This window comes from Porites lutea, chromosome 2 (genome assembly GCF_958299795.1).
Source record: "Porites lutea chromosome 2, jaPorLute2.1, whole genome shotgun sequence".
NCBI lineage: Eukaryota > Metazoa > Cnidaria > Anthozoa > Scleractinia > Poritidae > Porites > Porites lutea.
In genome coordinates, this window is record NC_133202.1 from 10,354,226 (window position 1) to 10,371,526 (window position 17,301).

A 17,301-nucleotide genomic window follows, 5' to 3' on the forward strand; every position below is an offset into this window, starting at 1 on the left:
ATAACTTCAGCATGGGATTTTGGGGGGTTAATTTTTGGTCCAGGGATTTTTTTAGGTTTTTTTGGGTTTTGATTTTTGCCCCCATTCAATCATCCATGTCACTTGAGATCCAGGGTACCCACCCCCCCCCTGGGGTGGCCAAATAATTAATTAGACACTTTGGCATGTTTCTTTGGTTTCCATAGTAACTGGATTCCACTGGAATCTGTAGATATTGGTTTCTGCAGTACGCGAGTGAATATCAAATTGAATACACGTAGTCTGTTGAATATGAGTAAATAATTTTCTCATCTATTATTATTAATTATAGATTCTTGGAACCTCTTATGTCAAGCTTATTTTTGCATTGATGCCAGAACCCCAATCTTTAGATGAAGATTTTCCACACCCTACGATTTGCTCAAATAATAAATTCTTGATTGTGACTTAACGTCCTATTTATTAACCTTCCAATGGCGTTAAACACTAATTACATTTTATAAAATATTATTTCTCTTTTGTTTGTTTCTTGCAGGGTCGAGACTTTCCATTTAGCTCTTGTGGAAGGTTTTTTAATACCCTGCCAGCTAGGCACACTGAGAAATCCAAGGAACATTTGTGTGACGCTTTGGTGTCTAATTTTGATCTTCTTTTGCACCTTGTTTCAAATGTGGTAAGTTTTGTCAGCCTTTCATTTTCGTGGGAGGAATAATACAGGACAGATTTTAAAAGTATTGCTAAAATGAGTACTTATGTTGAGAATGAGTAATAAATCCAACTCCTTTGAAAGTGATCTACGGTATTTCCAAAAAGGACCTGTTCAGTACAAAAGCTGATTACATCCACAGAGATGATTGTCCTCATTCCTTGAATCCGGCTCCGTATCCGCCTCCCTATCCAGCTCGAAAGACCAAATTTGTGTTGAGAATGAGTAATAAATCGAACTCCTTCGAAAGTGATGTACTGTATTTCCAGAAAGGACCCATTCCGTACAAAAGCTAATTACATCTGAATATATCGCGTGAGCTTGCAAACCTAAAATACATCAGTAACATCTGTTCATTGTTTCTGTTCACGATAAGAACCGACAATTTGATTGACATCATTCCGTTTACTATAATAACATCTAAAATACATGTATTAAGAGTAAAAGCAAATTATCTGTAATCCAATCAAAAAAAGGTTAACTTGACAGCTCCTAGTAACGCAATGGCAAAGTAATAAAAAACAAAAACAAAACAAAAACAATGCCACACTATTTCAGAAAGCTGTCGACATACTTATAAAATTTCCATGCAAATTAAAGGAAGAGGAAAGCAGTAACAGACCCCTTGGGCTCTCCTAAATTCATCTGTGCACTAAATTTGTATATTTCCAATTTTATTGGAACGGAAGCGTATAATAATCCTGAAGCCAATGCAGCTGGGTTTTTTTGGAGAACCAATCAAAATTTAGTTCCTAATATGGAATTAATTATACACAAGACTGTCACGCGAGTGTTTTGGAAAACCCATTATTGCAGTGTAAATGAAGTGCTAACTTTTTTACTTTCCCGTATTCCGTGCCCGTCCCGAAAAATTGTGTGATCTTTATTGGCTGCAACTTCGAATCACGTGTAAGTCAGGTTGGATTGAACAAGCAGAAAAAAGATAGTGCGTCAGCAAGGCTTACCGCATAGAGGAGGAAAAAGTCAAGGCTGTGCTCCAGCTTACGGCACCCGCTGTTTAAAAGAAAATGTTGTTGCATGTAAATTGGGCGCTAGGCGCGCATTGATGTTCAAAGATTGTTCCACATGAATTCACATGTAACATAATCCTTGACTATGAATGTGACAAGCTGCACATTTTTCGATTTTAACAGCTTTTGAAAATAGCATTAAAATTTTTTCTTCAAATTAGGATGGTTCATTAGTTAGTTTTTCAAAAGAAGTTGTTTTTTCTGCCCTGACAGGGGTAAAAGTACGGTCGGCGACGTGAAAGAAAGGTTTTGTTCTCGAGGAACGAGCGGCCGGTAGGGCGCGAGCAAAGCGAGTTTATAATTTTGTCGCACGCATGCGAGGATCGCAAGCGAACTGCGATTTCGCTTTGGTCGTAAATCTTTCTATCGGTTTGGTATCCGCAGTTGCCTAGCAACAGGCGATAAACAAATCCTAAAGATGCCATTCAACATGATGTCATCGTGTACTTTGAGTTTCCAGGCAACACGTCCAGCGACTTGGGCTCATTTTATTCATCCTCTATTTATTGTACTTTGGCGAATCGCAAAGTATTTCTCAGGCAAATAACAGCAGGCTGCAAACACAACACTGCCCGATTAGACAAGTGGCTGGAAATCCTTGCCGTTGAAGGTTTAACATAGAAAGAACAGTGACCTGAATTTCAGCGAGAGCAGCGAAGAAGAAGACCAGTCTGTTAATCGAGCGGTCTCATGATAAAGCCCGAGATTGAACAAACATGAAAATAATGCGAAATGGTTTTGAAATAGTCGTTTGAGCTATTTTTCCTCAAATGTATCTTTGAATTCATGATAAATACAGCTCCGTAAGGTTCAAACAGTGTGAATGGCAGAGAAAGATACTTTACACTATTAATTTTCCTAGTAGACTAGTGTAGTGCAGTGATGCCAACTCTCCCGCTTTTGGCAGGAGACTTACGCTTTTTTGCCTCCTGTCCCGCTCTCCCGCTTTGGTACATAAATCTCCCGCTTTTTACCTCCACTATAAATATTGAATACTTAGTGAAAAATAAAGCAGACTTAGTTTGAGATTTAGCCCATTTTTAGCTCAAAACTTGAATTTTTCTTATTCGCAGTACGGTTTCTGGGGCATTCTTGCACATGTTTAGTCATTGACAAAGTTTACTTCTAGCATCAAAACGATGATTTCGAATTTTGATAGTATGTATATCATGTAAGACATCATATAATGTCCTAAGTCATTCCCAGTTGGAGCTGGGCCAATTTTTCGGGGGGCGGGGGGTCATTGAAATTACGGGGGGGTTCAGTTTTATAAAAAGTAAATATTTTTACTTGTTTTTCCTTCTGTGTCTGCTAGGCTAGAACATAACTTAAGATTTTTATTGATTGATTTTTATTGCGTTTGTCACTGTTGTCGCTGTTGTCAATGTTCTCACTGTTCTCACTGTTGTCACTGTTGTTGCTGTGTCACTGTTGTCACTGTTGTCGCTGTACTCACTGCTGTCCCTGTTGTCACTGTTGTCCCTGCTGTCACTGCTAGCACTGTTGTCGCTGTTGTCACTGTTCTCGCTGTTGTCACTGTTGTCAATGTTTGTCACTGTTGTCGCTGTTGTCACTGTTAGCACTGTTGTCGCTGTTGTCACTGTTCGGACCGTTGTCGCTGTTGACACTGTTGTCGCTGTTGTCACTGTTGTCGCTGTTGTCACTGTTGTCACTGTTGTCGCTGTTGTCAGTGTTGTCAGTGTTCTTGCTCTTGTCACTCTTGTCACTGTTGTCGCTGTTGTCGCTCTTGTCACTGTTTTGGCTGTTGTCACTGTTGTTGCTGTTGTTGCTGTTGTTGCTGTTGTCACTGTTGTCGCTGTTGTGACTGTTAGCACTATTGTCACTGTTGTCACTGTTGTTGCTGTTGTCACTGTTAGCACTGTTGTCACTGTTGTCGCTGTTCTCACTGTTGTCACTGTTGTCGCTGTTAGCACTGTTGTCTCGGTTCTCACTCTTGTTGCTGTTGTTACTGTTACCACTGTTGTCGCTGTGGTCACTGTTGTCGCTGTTCTCACCGTTGTCACCGTCGTCACTGTTGTCACCGTTGTCACCATTGTCACTGTTGTCACTGTTGTCACCGTTCTCACTGTTGTCACTGTTGTCACTGTTGTCACCGTTGTCACCGTTGTCACCGTTGTCACTGTTGTCACCGTTGTCACTGTTGTCACCGTTGTCACCGTTGTCACTGTTCTCAATGTTGTTACCGTTCTCACTGTTGTCACTCTTGTCACCGTTGTCACTGTTGTCACCGTTGTCACCGTTGTCGCTGATGTCACCGTTGTTACCGTTGTCACCGTTGTCACCGTTGTCACTGTTGTCACCTTTGTCACAGTTGTCCATGTTGTCACCGTTGTCACTGTTGTCACCGTTGTCACTCTTGTCATCGTTGTCACCGTTGTCCCCGATGTCACCGTTGTCACCGTTGTCACTGTTGTCACTGTTCACAGTGTTGTCACTGTTGTCACCGTTGTCACCGTTATCACCGTTGTCACTGTTGTCACCGTTGTCACCGTTGTCACTGTTTTCACCTTTGTTACCGTTGTCACTGTTGTCACTGTTGTCACCGTTGTTACCGTTGTCACTGTTGTGACCGTTGTCACCATTGTCAGTGTTGTCGCCGTTCTCACCGTTGTCACTGTTGTCACTGTTGTCACCGTTGTCACTGTTGTCACCGTTGTCACCATTGTCACTGTTGTCACGGTTGTCACCGTTGTCACCGTTATCACTGTTCTCACCGTTGTTACTGTTGTCACCGTTGTCACTGTTGAAACCGTTTTCAATGTTGTTACCGTTGTCACCGTTGTCACGGTTGTCACCGTTATCACTGTTGTCACTATTGTCACCGTTGTCACTGTTCTCACCGTTGTTACCATTGTCACTGTTGTCACGGTTGTCACTGTTGTCACCGTTATCACTGTTGTCACCGTTGTCACTGTTGTCACTGTTGTCACTGTTCTCAGTGTTGTCACCGTTGTCACCGTTGTCACTGTTGTCACCGTAGTCACTGTTGTCACCTTTGTCACCGTTGTCACTGTTGTCACTCTTGTCACCGTTGTCACCGTGGTCACTGTTGTCACCATTGTCACCGTTGTCACTGTTGTCAACATATTCACTGTTGTCATCGTTGTCACCGTTGTCACCAATGTCACTGTTATCACTGTTCTCAGTGTTGTCACCGTTGTCACCGTTGTTACTGTTGTCACGGTTGTCACCGTGGTCACTGTTGTCACCTTTGTCACCGTTGTCACTGTTGTCACCGCTGTCACTGTTGTCACTGTTGTCACTGTTGTCACCATTGTCACCGTTGTCACTGTTGTCAACGTTGTCACTGTTGTCATCGTTGTCACTGTTGTCACCGTTGTCACCGTTGTCACTGTTCTTACCGTTGTCACCGTTGTCACCGTTGTCACTGTTGTCACCGTTGTCACTGTTGTCACCGTTCTCACTGTTGTCACCGTTGTCACTGTTGTCACTGTTGTCACCGTTTTCACTGTTGTCACCGTTGTCACCATTGTCACCGTTGTCACCGTTGTCACTGTTGTCACCGTTGTCACATTTCTCACTGTTGTTACCGTTGTCACTGTTGTCAACGTTGTCAGCGTAGTCACTTTTTTGACTGTTGTCATCGTTGTCACTGTTGTCACCGTTGTCACCGTTGTCACCGTTATCGCGGTTGTCGCCGTTGTCACCGTTGTCACTGTTGTCAGCGTTGTCACCGTTTTCGCTGTTGTCACCGTTGTCACCGTTGTCAGTGTTGTCACCTTTGTCACAGTTGTCATTGTTGTCACCGTTATCACTGTTGTGACCGTTGTCACTGTTGTCACTGTTGTCACTATGGTCACCGTTGTCACTGTTGTCACCGTTGTAACCGTTGTCACCGTTCTCACCGTTGTCACCGTTGTCACTGTTGTCACGGTTGTCACCTTTTTCACGGTTGTCACTGTTGTCATCGTTGTCACCGTTGTCACCGTTGTCACTGTTGTCACCCTTCTCACTGTTGTTACCGTTGTCACCGTTGTCAACGTTGTCAGCGTTGTCACTGTTGTCACCGTTGTCACCTTTGTCACCGTTGTCACTGTTGTCACCCTTCTCACTGTTGTTACCGTTGTCACCGTTGTCAGCGTATTCACCGATTTAACCGTTGTCACTGTTGTCACGGATGTCGCCGTTGTCACTGTTGTCACTCTTGTTACCGTTGTCACCGTTGTCACTGTTGTCACTGTTGTCACTGTTGTCACTGTTGTCACTGTTGTCACCGTTGTGACTGTTGTAACCGTTGTCATCGTTGTCACCGTTGTCACCAGTTTTCACAGTTGTCACAATTGTCACTGTTTTAACTGTTGTCACTGTTGTCACTGTTGTCACTGTTGTCACCGTTGTCACTGTTGTCACCGCTGTTTACTGTTGTCACCGTTGTCACCAATGTTACCGTTCTCACCGTTGTCACCGTTGTCACGGTTGTCACGGTTGTCACTTTTGTCAGTGTTGGCACTGTTGTCACTGTTGTCACCGTTGTCACCGTTGTCACCCATGTCACCGTTGTCACCCATGTCAGCGTAGTCACTGGAGTCACTGTTGTCACCGTTGTCACCGTTCTCGCAGTTGTCACCATCGTCACTGGTGTCACCGTTGTCACGGTTGTCACTGTTGTCACCTTTGTTACTGTTGTCACTGTTGTTACTGTTGTCACCGGTATCACTGTTGTCACCGTTGTTACTATTGTCACGGTTGTCACCGTTGTCACCAATGTTACCATTGTCACCGTTGTCACGGTTGTCACTTTTGTCAGTGTTGTGACTGTTGTCACCGTTGTTACCTTTGTCACCGTTGTCACCTTTGTCACTTTTGTCACCCTTGTCAGCGTAGTCACTGGTGTCACTGTTGTCACCGTTGTCGCAGTTGTCGCCATTGTCACTGGTGTCACCGTTGTCACGGTTGTCACTGTTGTCACCGGTATCACTGTTGTCACCGTTGTTACCGTTGTCACTGTTGTCACCGGTGTCAGCGTTGTCATTGTTGTCACTGTTTTCACCGTTCTCACCGCTGTCACTGTTGTCACCGTTGTCACCGTTCTCACTGTTGTCATCCTCGTCACTGTTGTCACAGTTGTCACTTTTGTCACTGGTCTCACCGTTGTCACCGTTGTCACTGTTATCACTGTTGTCACCGCTTTTCACGGTTGTCACCCTTGTCACTATTGTCACTGTTGTCACCGTTTTCACCGTTCTCTCCGTTGTCACCATTAGCAATGTTGTCACGGTTGTCACTGTTGTCATGTTTTCACTGTTGTCACCGTTGTCACTGTTGTCACCGTTGTCACTGTTGTTACTGTTGTCACTGTTTTCACCGTTGTCACCGTTGTCACTGTTCTCACCGTTGTCACTGTTGTCACCGTTGTTACTTTTGTCACGGTTGTCACCGTTGTCACCAATGTTACCGTTGTCACCGTTGTCACGGTTTTCACTTTTGTCAGTGTTGGCACTGTTGTCACCGTTCTTACCGTTGTCAATGTTGTCACCTTTGTCACTTTTGTCACTGTTGTCACCGTTGTTACCGTTGTCACCGTTGTCACTGTTGTTACTGTTGTCACCTTTGCTACCGTTGTCACTGTTGTCACCGTTTTCACCGTTGTCATTGTTGTCACCGTTGTTATTGTTGTCACGGTTGTCACCGTTGTCACCGTTGTCACCAATGTTATCGTTGTCACCGTTGACACCGTTGTCACGGTTGTCACTTTCGTCAGTGTGTCACTGTTGTCACTGTTGTCACCGTTCTTACCGTTGTCACCGTTGTCACCTTTGTCACTTTTGTCACCGTTGTCTCTGTTGTCACCGTTGTCACTGTTGTTACCGTTGTCACCGTTGTGACCGTTGTCACTGTTGTCACTGTTGTCACCGTTGTGACTGTTGTTACCGTTGTCACCTTTGTCACCGTTTTTCACGGTCGTCACTGTTGTCACTGTTGTCACCGTTGTGACCGTTGTCACCATTGTCACTGTTGTCACGGTTGTCACTGTTGTCACTGTTTTCACCCTTGTCACCGGTGTCACTGTTGTCACTGTTGTCACCGTTGTTACCGTCGTCACTGTTGTCACCTTTGTTACCGTTGTTACTGTTGTCACTGTTGTCACTGTTGCTACTGTTATCACTGTTGTTACCGTTGTCACCGTTGTCACCGTTGTCACTGTTGTCACGATTGTTACTGTTGTCACGGTTATTACCGTTGTCACCGTTGTTACCGTTGTCACCGTTGTCACCATTGTCACCGTTGTCACGGTTGTCCCTTTTGTCACTGTTGTCACTGTTGTCACCGTTGTTACCGTGGTCACCGTTGTCACCGTTCTCACCGTTGTCACTGTTTTCACGGTTGTTGCCGTTGTCACCGTTGTCACTGTTGTTACCGTTGTCACTGTCTTCACCGTTTTTCACGGTTTTCACTGTTGTCACTGTTTTCACCGTTGTCACCGTTGTCACTCTTGTCACTGTTGTCACCGTTGTCACCGTTGTCACCGTTCTCACCGTTGTCACTGTTGTCACCCTTGTCACCGTTTTCACTGTTCTCACTGTTGTCACCGTTGCTACCGTTGTCATTGTTTTCACCGTTGTCACTGTTTTCACTGTTGTCACCGTTGTTACTGTTGTCATGGTTGTCACCGTTGTCACCGTTGTCACGGTTGTCACTTTTGTCAGTGTTGTCACTGTTGTCACCGTTGTCACCGTTGTCACTGTTGTCACCGTTCTCACTGTTGTCACTGTTGTCACCATTGTCACTGTTGTCACCGTTGTCACCGATATTAGCCTAGTGACTGTTGTCACTGTTTTCATCGTTGTCACTGTTGTCACCGTTGTCACAGTTTTCGCAGTTTCACCGTTGTCACTGTTGTCACCGTTATCACTGTTGTCACCTTTGTTACTGTTGTCGCTGTTGTGACTGTTGTCACCATTGTCTTTGTTGTCACCCTTGTTACCGTTGTCACTATTGTCACTGTTGTCAGCGTTGTCACCGCTGTCACTGTTCTCACCGTTGTTACCGTTCTCACTGTTGTCATCCTCATCACTGTTGTCACCGTTGTCACTTTTGTCACTGTTCTCACCGTTGTCACCATTAACACTGTTGTCACCGTTGTCACTGTTGTCACTGTTGTCACCGTTGTCACCGTTGTCAGTGTTCTCACTGTTGTCACCGTTGTCACCGTTGTCACTGTTGTCACCGTTGTCACCGTTGTCACTGTTGTCACCTTTGTCACCGTTGTCACTGTTGTCACTGTTGTCACCGTTGTCATCCTCGTCACTAATGTCACGGTTGTTACTTTTGTCACTGTTCTCACCGTTGTCACCGTTGTCACTGTTATCACTGTTGTCACCGTTTTTCACGGTTGTCACCGTTTTCACTGTTGTCACTGTTGTCACCGTTTTCACCGTTCTCTCTTTTGTCACCATTAACACTGTTGTCACGGTTGTCACTGTTGTCACTGTTTTCACTGTTGTCACCGTTGTCACTGTTGTCACCGTTGTCACTGTTGTCACTTTTCACCGTTGTCACTGTTCTCACTGTTGTCACCGTTGTTTCCGTTGTCACCGTTGTCACTGTTGTCACCGTTGTTGCTGTTGTCACCGTTGTCACCGTTGTCACTGTTGTCACCTTTGTCACCGTTGTCACTGTTGTCACTGTTGTCACCGTTGCTACCGTTGTCACTGTTGTCACCGTTGTTACCGTTGTCACTGTTGTCACCGTTGTTAGTGTTGTCACGGTTGTCACCGTTGTCACCAATGTTACCGTTGTCGCCGTTAACACCGTTGTCACGGTTATCACTTTTGTCAGTGTTGTCAGTGTTGCCACTGTTGTCACCGTTGTCACTGTTGTCACCTTTTTTACCATTGTCACCGTTGTCACCGTTGTCACCTTTGTCGCGTTTGTCACCGTTGTCACCGTTGTTACCGTTGTCACCGTTGTCACTGTTGTCACTGTTGTCACCGTTTTCACTGTTGTCACTGTTGTCACCGTTGTTACTGTTGTCACGGTTGTCACGGTTGTCACCGTTGTCACCAATGTTACGGTTGTCACCGTTGTCCCCGTTGTCACGGTTGTCACTTTTGTCAGTGTTGTCACTGTTGTTACCGTTGTCACCGTTGTTACCGTTGTCACCGTTGCCACCTTTGTCACTTTTGTCACCTTTGTCTCTGTTGTCACGGTTGTCACTGTTGTTACCGTTGTGACTGTTGTCACCGTTGTGACTGTTGTCTCCGTTGTCACCGTTGTGACCGTTTTTCACGGTCGTCACCGTTATCACTGTTGTCACCGTTGTCACCGTTGTCACTGTTGTCACCGTATTCACCATTGTCACTGTTTTCACTGTTGTCACTGTTGTCACTGTTTTCACTGTTTTCACCGTTGTTACCGTTGTCACTGCTGTCACTGTTGTCACCGTTGGTACCTTTGTCACTATTGTCACTCTTGTCACGTTTGTCACCGTTGTCACTGTTGTCACCATTGTTACTGTTGTCACGGTTATAACCGTTGTCACCGTTGTTACCGTTGTCACTTTTGTGACCGTTGTCACCATTGTCACCGTTGTCACGGTTGTCACCGTTGTCACCGTTGTCACTGTTGTCACCTTTATCACCGTTGTCACTGTTGTCACTGTTGTCACCGTTGTCACAAATGTTACCGTTGTCACCGTTGTCACCGTTGTCACGGTTATCACTTTTGTCAGTGTTGTCACTGTTGTCACCGTTGTCACCGTTGTCACCGTTGTTACCGTTGTCACCGTTTTCACCGTTGTCACCTTTGTCACTTTTGTCACCGTTGTCACTGTTGTCACCGTTGTTACCGTTGTCACCGTTGCCACTATTGTTACCGTTGTCACTGTTTTCACCGTTGTTACCGTTATCACCGTTGTCGCCTTTGTCACTTTTGTGACCGTTTTCACCGTTGTCACTGTTGTCATCATCGACACTGTTGTCACCGTTGTCACTTTTGTCACTGTTCTCACCGTTGTCACCGTGGTCACCGTTGTCACTGTTGTCACCGTTGTCACCGTTCTCACTGTTGTCACTGTTGTCACCATTGTCACCATTGTTACGGTTGTCACTGTTGTCACGAGTGTCACTGTTGTCACCGTTTTCACTGTTCCCACTGTTGTCACCAATGTCACCGTTGTCACTGTTGTCACAGTTGTTACCGTTGTCACCGTTGTCACCGTTGTTATCATTGTCGCCATTGTCACGGTTGTCACCGTTGTCACTGTTGTCACTGTTTTTACCGTTGTCACCGTTTTTACTGTTGTCACTGTTGTCACCGTTGTCACCGTTGTCACTCTTGTCACTTTTGTCACCGTTGTCACTGTTGTCACTGTTGTCACCGTTGCTACCGTTGTCACTGTTGTTACCGTTGTTACTGTTGTCATTGTTGTCACCATTGTTACTGTTGTCACGGTTGTCAGCTTTGTCACCGTTATCACCTTTGTTACCGTTGTCACTATTGTTACCGTTGTCACTATTGTCACCGTTGTCACGGTTGTCACTTTTGTCACTGTTGTCACTGTTGTCACTGTAGTCACCGCTGTCCCTGGTGTCACCGTTGTCACCATTGTCAGTGTTGTCACAGTTGTCAATGTTGTAACCTTTATCACTGTTGTCACCGTTGTCACTGTTTTCACGGTTGTTACCATTGTGACCGTTGTCACCGTTTTTACTGTTGTCACTGTTGTCACCGATGTCAGCGTTTTCACTGTTGTCACCGTTGTGACTGTTGTCACCATTGTCACTGTTGTCACCATTGTCACTGTTGTCATTTTTGTCATCGTTGTCACTGTTGTCATTGTCTTTACTATTGTCACTGTTGTTACTGTTGTCACCGTTTTCACCGTTGTCACTGTTTTCACTGTTGTCACCGTTCTCACTGTTGTCACCCTTGTCACTTTTGTTATCGTTGTCACCTGTGTCACCGTTGTCACCTTTGTCACCGTTTTTACCGTTTTCACCGTTGTCACTGTTGTCACCGTTGTCACTTTTGTCACCGTTGTCCTCGTTGTTACGGTTCTCACCGTTGTCACCGTTATCACCGTTGTCACCGTTGACACCGTTGTCACTGTTGTCACTGTTATCACCGTTGTCACCTTGGTAACCGTTGTCACCGTTGTCACTGTTGTCACCATTGTCACTGTTGTCACCGTTGTCACCATTGTCACTGTTCTCACGGTTGTCACTGTTGTCACCGTTGTCACCGTTGTCACTGTTGACACTGTTGTCACCCTTGTCACCGTTGTCACCGTTGTCACCGTTGTTACCGTTGTCACCGTTGTCACTGTTGTCACCGTTGTCACTGTTGTCACCGTTGTCACCGTTGTCACTTTTGTCACCGTTGTCCTCGTTGTTACGGTTGTCACCGTGGTCACCGTTGTCACCGTTGTCACTGTTGTCACCATTGTCACTGTTGTCACCGTTGTCACCATTGTCACTGTTCTCACGGTTGTCACTGTTGTCACCGTTGCCACCGTTGTCACCGTTGTCACTGTTGTCACTGTTGTCACCCTTGTCACCGTTGTCACCGGTGTTACCGTTGTCACCGTTGTCACTGTTGTCACCGTTGTCACTGTTGTCACTGTTGTCACCGTTGTCACCATTGTCACCGTTGTCACTCTTGTCACCGTTATCACTGTTATCACCGTTGTCACCTTTGTCACTGTTGTCACTGGTGTCACCGTTGTCACCCTTGTCACGGGTGTCACCATTGTTACTTTCATCACCATTGTCACGGTTGTCACTTTTGTCATCTTTATTAGTGTTGTCACCGTTGTCACTGTTATCACCGTTGTCACGGTTGTTACTTTTGTCATCGTTATTAGTGTTGTCACCGTTGTCACTGTTGTTACCATTGTCACTGTTGTCTCTGTCGTCACCGTTGTTACCGTTGTCATCGTTGTCACTGTTGTCACCGTTATTACTGTTGTCACTGTTGTCATCGTTATCACGGTTGTCACCGTTGTCACTGTTGTCACCGTTGTCACTGTTGTGACCTTTGTCACCCTTGTCACTGTTGTTGCCGTTGTCAGCGTTGTCATCGTTGTCACTGTTGTCACCGTTGTCACCGTTGTCTCTGTTGTCACCGTTGTCACTGTTGTCACGGTTGTCACCGTTGTCACTGTTGTCATTGTTGTCACCGTTGACACCGTTGTCACGGTTGTCACCGTTGTCACCATTGTCACTGTTGTCACCTTGTCACCGTTGTTACCGTTGTCACTGTTTCCACCGTTGTCACCATTGTGACTGTCTCCACCATTGTCACTGTTGTGACTGTTGTCACTGTTGTCACCGTTGTGACTGTTGTCACTGTTGTCAACATTGTCACTGTTGTCACTCTTGTCATCGTTGTCACTGTTGTAACTGTTGTCACTCTAGTCACCATTGCTACGGTTGTCACCGTTGTTACTGTTGTCACTGTTGTCACCATTGTCACTGTTGTCAGCGTTGTCACCGTTGGCACGGTTTTCACCGTTTTCACCCTTGTCACCGTTTTCACCTTTGTCACTGTTGTCACCGATTTCACCGTTGTCACTGTTGTCACGGTTGTCGCCGTTTTCATCGTTGTCAGTGTTGTTACCGTCTTCATCGTTGTCACCGTTGTCACGGTTGTCGCCGTTTTCACTGTTGTCACTGTTGTCACCGTTGTCACTGTTGTCACCGTTGGCACCATTGTCACTGTTGTCACCGTTGTCACCGTTCTCACTGTTGTCCCGGTGTCACGATTGTCATCGTTGTCACTGTTCCCACTGTTGTCACCAATGTCACCGTTTTCACTGTTCTCACTATTGTCACCGTTGTCACTGTTGTGACTGTTGTTACCGTTGTCACCGTTGTCACCATTGTTACCGATTTTTACGGTTGTCACTGTTGTCACGGTTGTCGCCGTTGTCACCAGTATCACTGTTTTTACCGTTGTCACCGTTGTCACCGTTGTCATCATTGTCACCGTTGTCACGGTTGTCACCGTTGTCACTGTTGTCACTGTTGTCACCGTTGTCACTGATGTTACCGTTGTCACCTTTGTCACTGTTGTCACCGTTGTCACTGGTGTCAATTGTGACTGTTGTTACCGTTGTAACCGTTGTCACCATTGTCACCGTTTTTCACGGTTGTCACTGTTGCCACTGTTGTTACCGTTGTCACCGTTGTCACCGTTTTCACCATTGTCACTGTTGTCACGGTTGTCACTGTTGTCACTGTTTCCACTGTTTTCACCGTTGTCACTGTTGTCACTGTTGTCACTGTTTTTACCGTTGTCACCGTTTTTACTGTTGTCACTGTTGTCACCGTTGTCACCGTTGTCACTAGGGAGTTTAAGATACTGCGACTACGGACTACGAACTACGGCCGGACGAGCGTTGTTCTTTGTTCGTAGCACTGGATTGAGTCGTGCAAATATAGAACGTTAAGATTGCACTACAGACAGTAGACTACGAGAGAAGAGGCTGAGAGGGAATCAACACGCAAAGATTTTCTTGTTTTCATCACAGTTCACAAAAATGCAAGTCAGTTTTGCATGTGATCTTATCTTTAGAACAATGAACAAATTCTTCCATACTTGAAGGAAGCAATTACGTCGGGTGAAATTGTAAACAAAGTTTTGGTTACACAGGTTTTAGTTTTGCCCATGAATTCTTATGTCAAATATTAAAGAAATAGACAGAAATAGTAATAGCTCATTTATTAGATTTAGAATATGGACTTCTCCGACTACTGATCAGATTTAGTCAGAAGTGTTGAAATGCCGAGTTTCGATTGTCTCGAAGATGTTTACATCATTTTCATTCAGCGAAGGCGATACAAAAACTCGCATAAACAAAGGTTACACAAGTAGAAAGACACAATAATCAGTTCGAACAAACATTGAATCTTTTCAAGTGCTAAGAGAAAGTAAATCACCTGCATGATTTCTCTTCTCCTCGGCCGTCAATCGGAATTCTGCGTATAAACAGCTAATCTTGTTAAATGAGGGCTTAGCTAGATAAAAATGAGGTCACAACAGTGGATTAAAAGCGTAAATATGAGCAGAAATTAGACACAACTTACATATTTTGCTTCCCTCTCACTTAAAACAGGTGAATTAAAAACATTTTTACGAAAAGACGAGATTCTTGAAGTACCGAGACGGCAAAATACGAGCAAAATGTTCTCCGTAGTCGCGACTACGCGAAACAGCTCAACCACTCACCGTTGCCGCAGGAAGCCGCAGGACTACGTGGGAAAAACGAACAGTCACGTGGTTTTGATCATGCGCAGTAGCATGTTTATCCGTAGTCGGAGTCCGTAGTCGCCGTATCTTAAACTCCCTACTGTTGTCACCGTTCTCACTGTTGTGACCGTTGTCACCCTTGTCACTGTTGTTACCGTTGTCAGCGTTGTCACCGTTGTCACTGTTGTCACCGTTGTCACCGTTGTCTCTGTTCTCACCGTTGTCACTGTTGTCACCGTTGACACCGTTGTCACGGTTGTCACCGTTGTCACCGTTGTCACCGTTGTTACCGTTGTCACTGTTTCCACCGTTGTCACCATTGTCACTGTCTCCACCGTTGTCACTGTTGTCATCGTTGTCACCGTTGTCACTGTTGTCACCGTTGTGACTGTTGTCACTGTTGTCAACATTGTCACTGTTGTCACTGTTGTCACCGTTGTCACCGTTGAAAGTGTTGTCACTGTTGTCACCATTGTTACGGTTGTCACCGTTGTCACTGTTGTCACTGTTGTCACCATTATCACTGTTGTCACCGTTGTCACGGTTGTCACCGTTTTCACTGTTGTCACCGTTTTCACCGTTGTCACTGTTGTCACCGTTGTCACCGTTGTCACTGTTGTCACTGTTGTCACTGTTCTTACCGTTGTCACCGTTGCCACCGTTGTCACTGTTATCACCGTTCTCAGTGTTGTCACTGTTGTCACCGTTGTCACTGTTGTCACCTTTGTCACTGTTGTCACCGTTGTCACTGTTGTCACGGTTGTCACCGTTTTCACTGTTGTCACCGTTTTCACCGTTGTCACCGTTGTCACCGTTGTCACTGTTGTCACTGTTGTCACTGTTGTCACCCTTTTCACCCTTTTCACCGTTGTCACTGTTGTCACTGTTGTCACTGTTGCCACCGTTGTCACCTTTGTCACTGTTGTCATCGTTGTCAGCGTTGTCACTGTCGTCACCGTTGTCACTGTCGTCACCGTTGTTACCGTTGTCACCGTTGTCACTGTTGTCACTGTTGTCACCGTTGTCACCCTTGTGACTGTTGTCATCGTTGTCACCGTTGTCACTGTTGTCACCGTTGTCACTGTTGTCACTGTTGTTACGGTTGTCACCGTTTTCACTGTTGTCGCTGTTGTTGCTGTTGTCGCTTTTGTCACTGTTAGCTCTGTTGTCGCTTTTGTCGCTGTTTTTATTGTTGTCACTGTTGACCTTTTTGTCACTGCTGTCAGTGTTGTCGCTGTTGTCTCTTGTCACTGTTGTCGCTGTTGTCACTGTTGTCGCTGTTGTTGCTGTTGTCGCTGTTGTCACTGTTAGCACTGTTGTCGCTGTTGTGACTGTTGTTGCTTTTGTCACTGTTAGCTCTGTTGTCGCAGTTGTCACTGTTGTCGCTTTTGTCACTGTTGTCAGTGTTGCCGCTGTTGTCACTGTTGTCGCTCTTGTCACTGTTGTCACTGTTGTTCCTGTCGTCGGGGTTGTCACTGTTGTCGCTGTTGTCACTTTTGGCAGTGTTGTTACTGTTGGCGCTGTTGACACTGCTGTCGGTGTTGTCGCATTTGTCGCTGTTGTCACTGTTAGCGCTGTTTTCACTGTTGTTATTGTTGTCACTCTTGTCACTGTTGTCACTGTTGTTGCTGTTATTGCTTTTTCATTGTTGTTACTGTTGTCGCTGTTGTCACAGTTGTCGCTGTTGACACTGTTGTCACTATTATCGCTGTTGTTACTGTTGTTGCTGTTGTCGCTGCTCTCACCGTTGTCGCTGTTGTCACTGTTGTTGCTTTGGCATGGTTGTCACTGTTGTCGCTGTTGTCATCGTTGTCGCTGTTATCACTGTTGTCTCTGTTTTTGCTGTTGTCACTGTTCTCGCTGTTGTCCCTGTTGTCAGTGCTGTCGCTTTTGTCACTGTTCTCGCTTTTGTCCCTGTTGTCAGTGTTGTCAGTGTTGTCGCTGTTGTCACTGTTTGGGCTGTTGTCACTGTTATCACTGTTGTCACTTTTGTCGCTGTTGTCGCCCTTGTTACTGTTATCACTCTTGTCACTCTTGTGGCTGTTATCGCTGTTTTGACTGTTGTCGCTGTGGTCGCTTTTCTCACTGTCCTCGCTATTTTCACTGTTGTCGCTGTTGTCAATTTTGTCACTGTTGTCGCTATTGTCACTGTTGTCGCTGTTGTCAATGTTGTCACTGTTGTCGCTATTGTCGCTGTTGTCACTGTTGTTCCTGTCGTCGAGGTTGTCACTGTTGTCGCTGTTGTCGTTTTTTTCGCTGTTGTCACTGTTAGCGCTGTTTTCGCTGTTGTTATTGTTGTCACTCTTGTCACTCTTCTCACTGTTGTCACTGTTGTCACTGTTGTTGCTGTTA

The 17,301-nt window shown here is 45.5% G+C and overlaps 1 protein-coding gene across 1 annotated transcript in view; it reads left to right on the forward strand.

The window, feature by feature from the left end:
* The window catches only part of LOC140927697 (L-fucose kinase-like), a 48,265-nt gene that overhangs the window by 6,156 nt on the left and 24,808 nt on the right, over positions 1 to 17,301 (forward strand). The window contains exon 4 of the mRNA XM_073377374.1: positions 515 to 652. Coding sequence (XP_073233475.1) covers positions 515 to 652 — 138 coding nt within the window. The remainder of the gene's footprint in view (positions 1 to 514; positions 653 to 17,301) is intronic.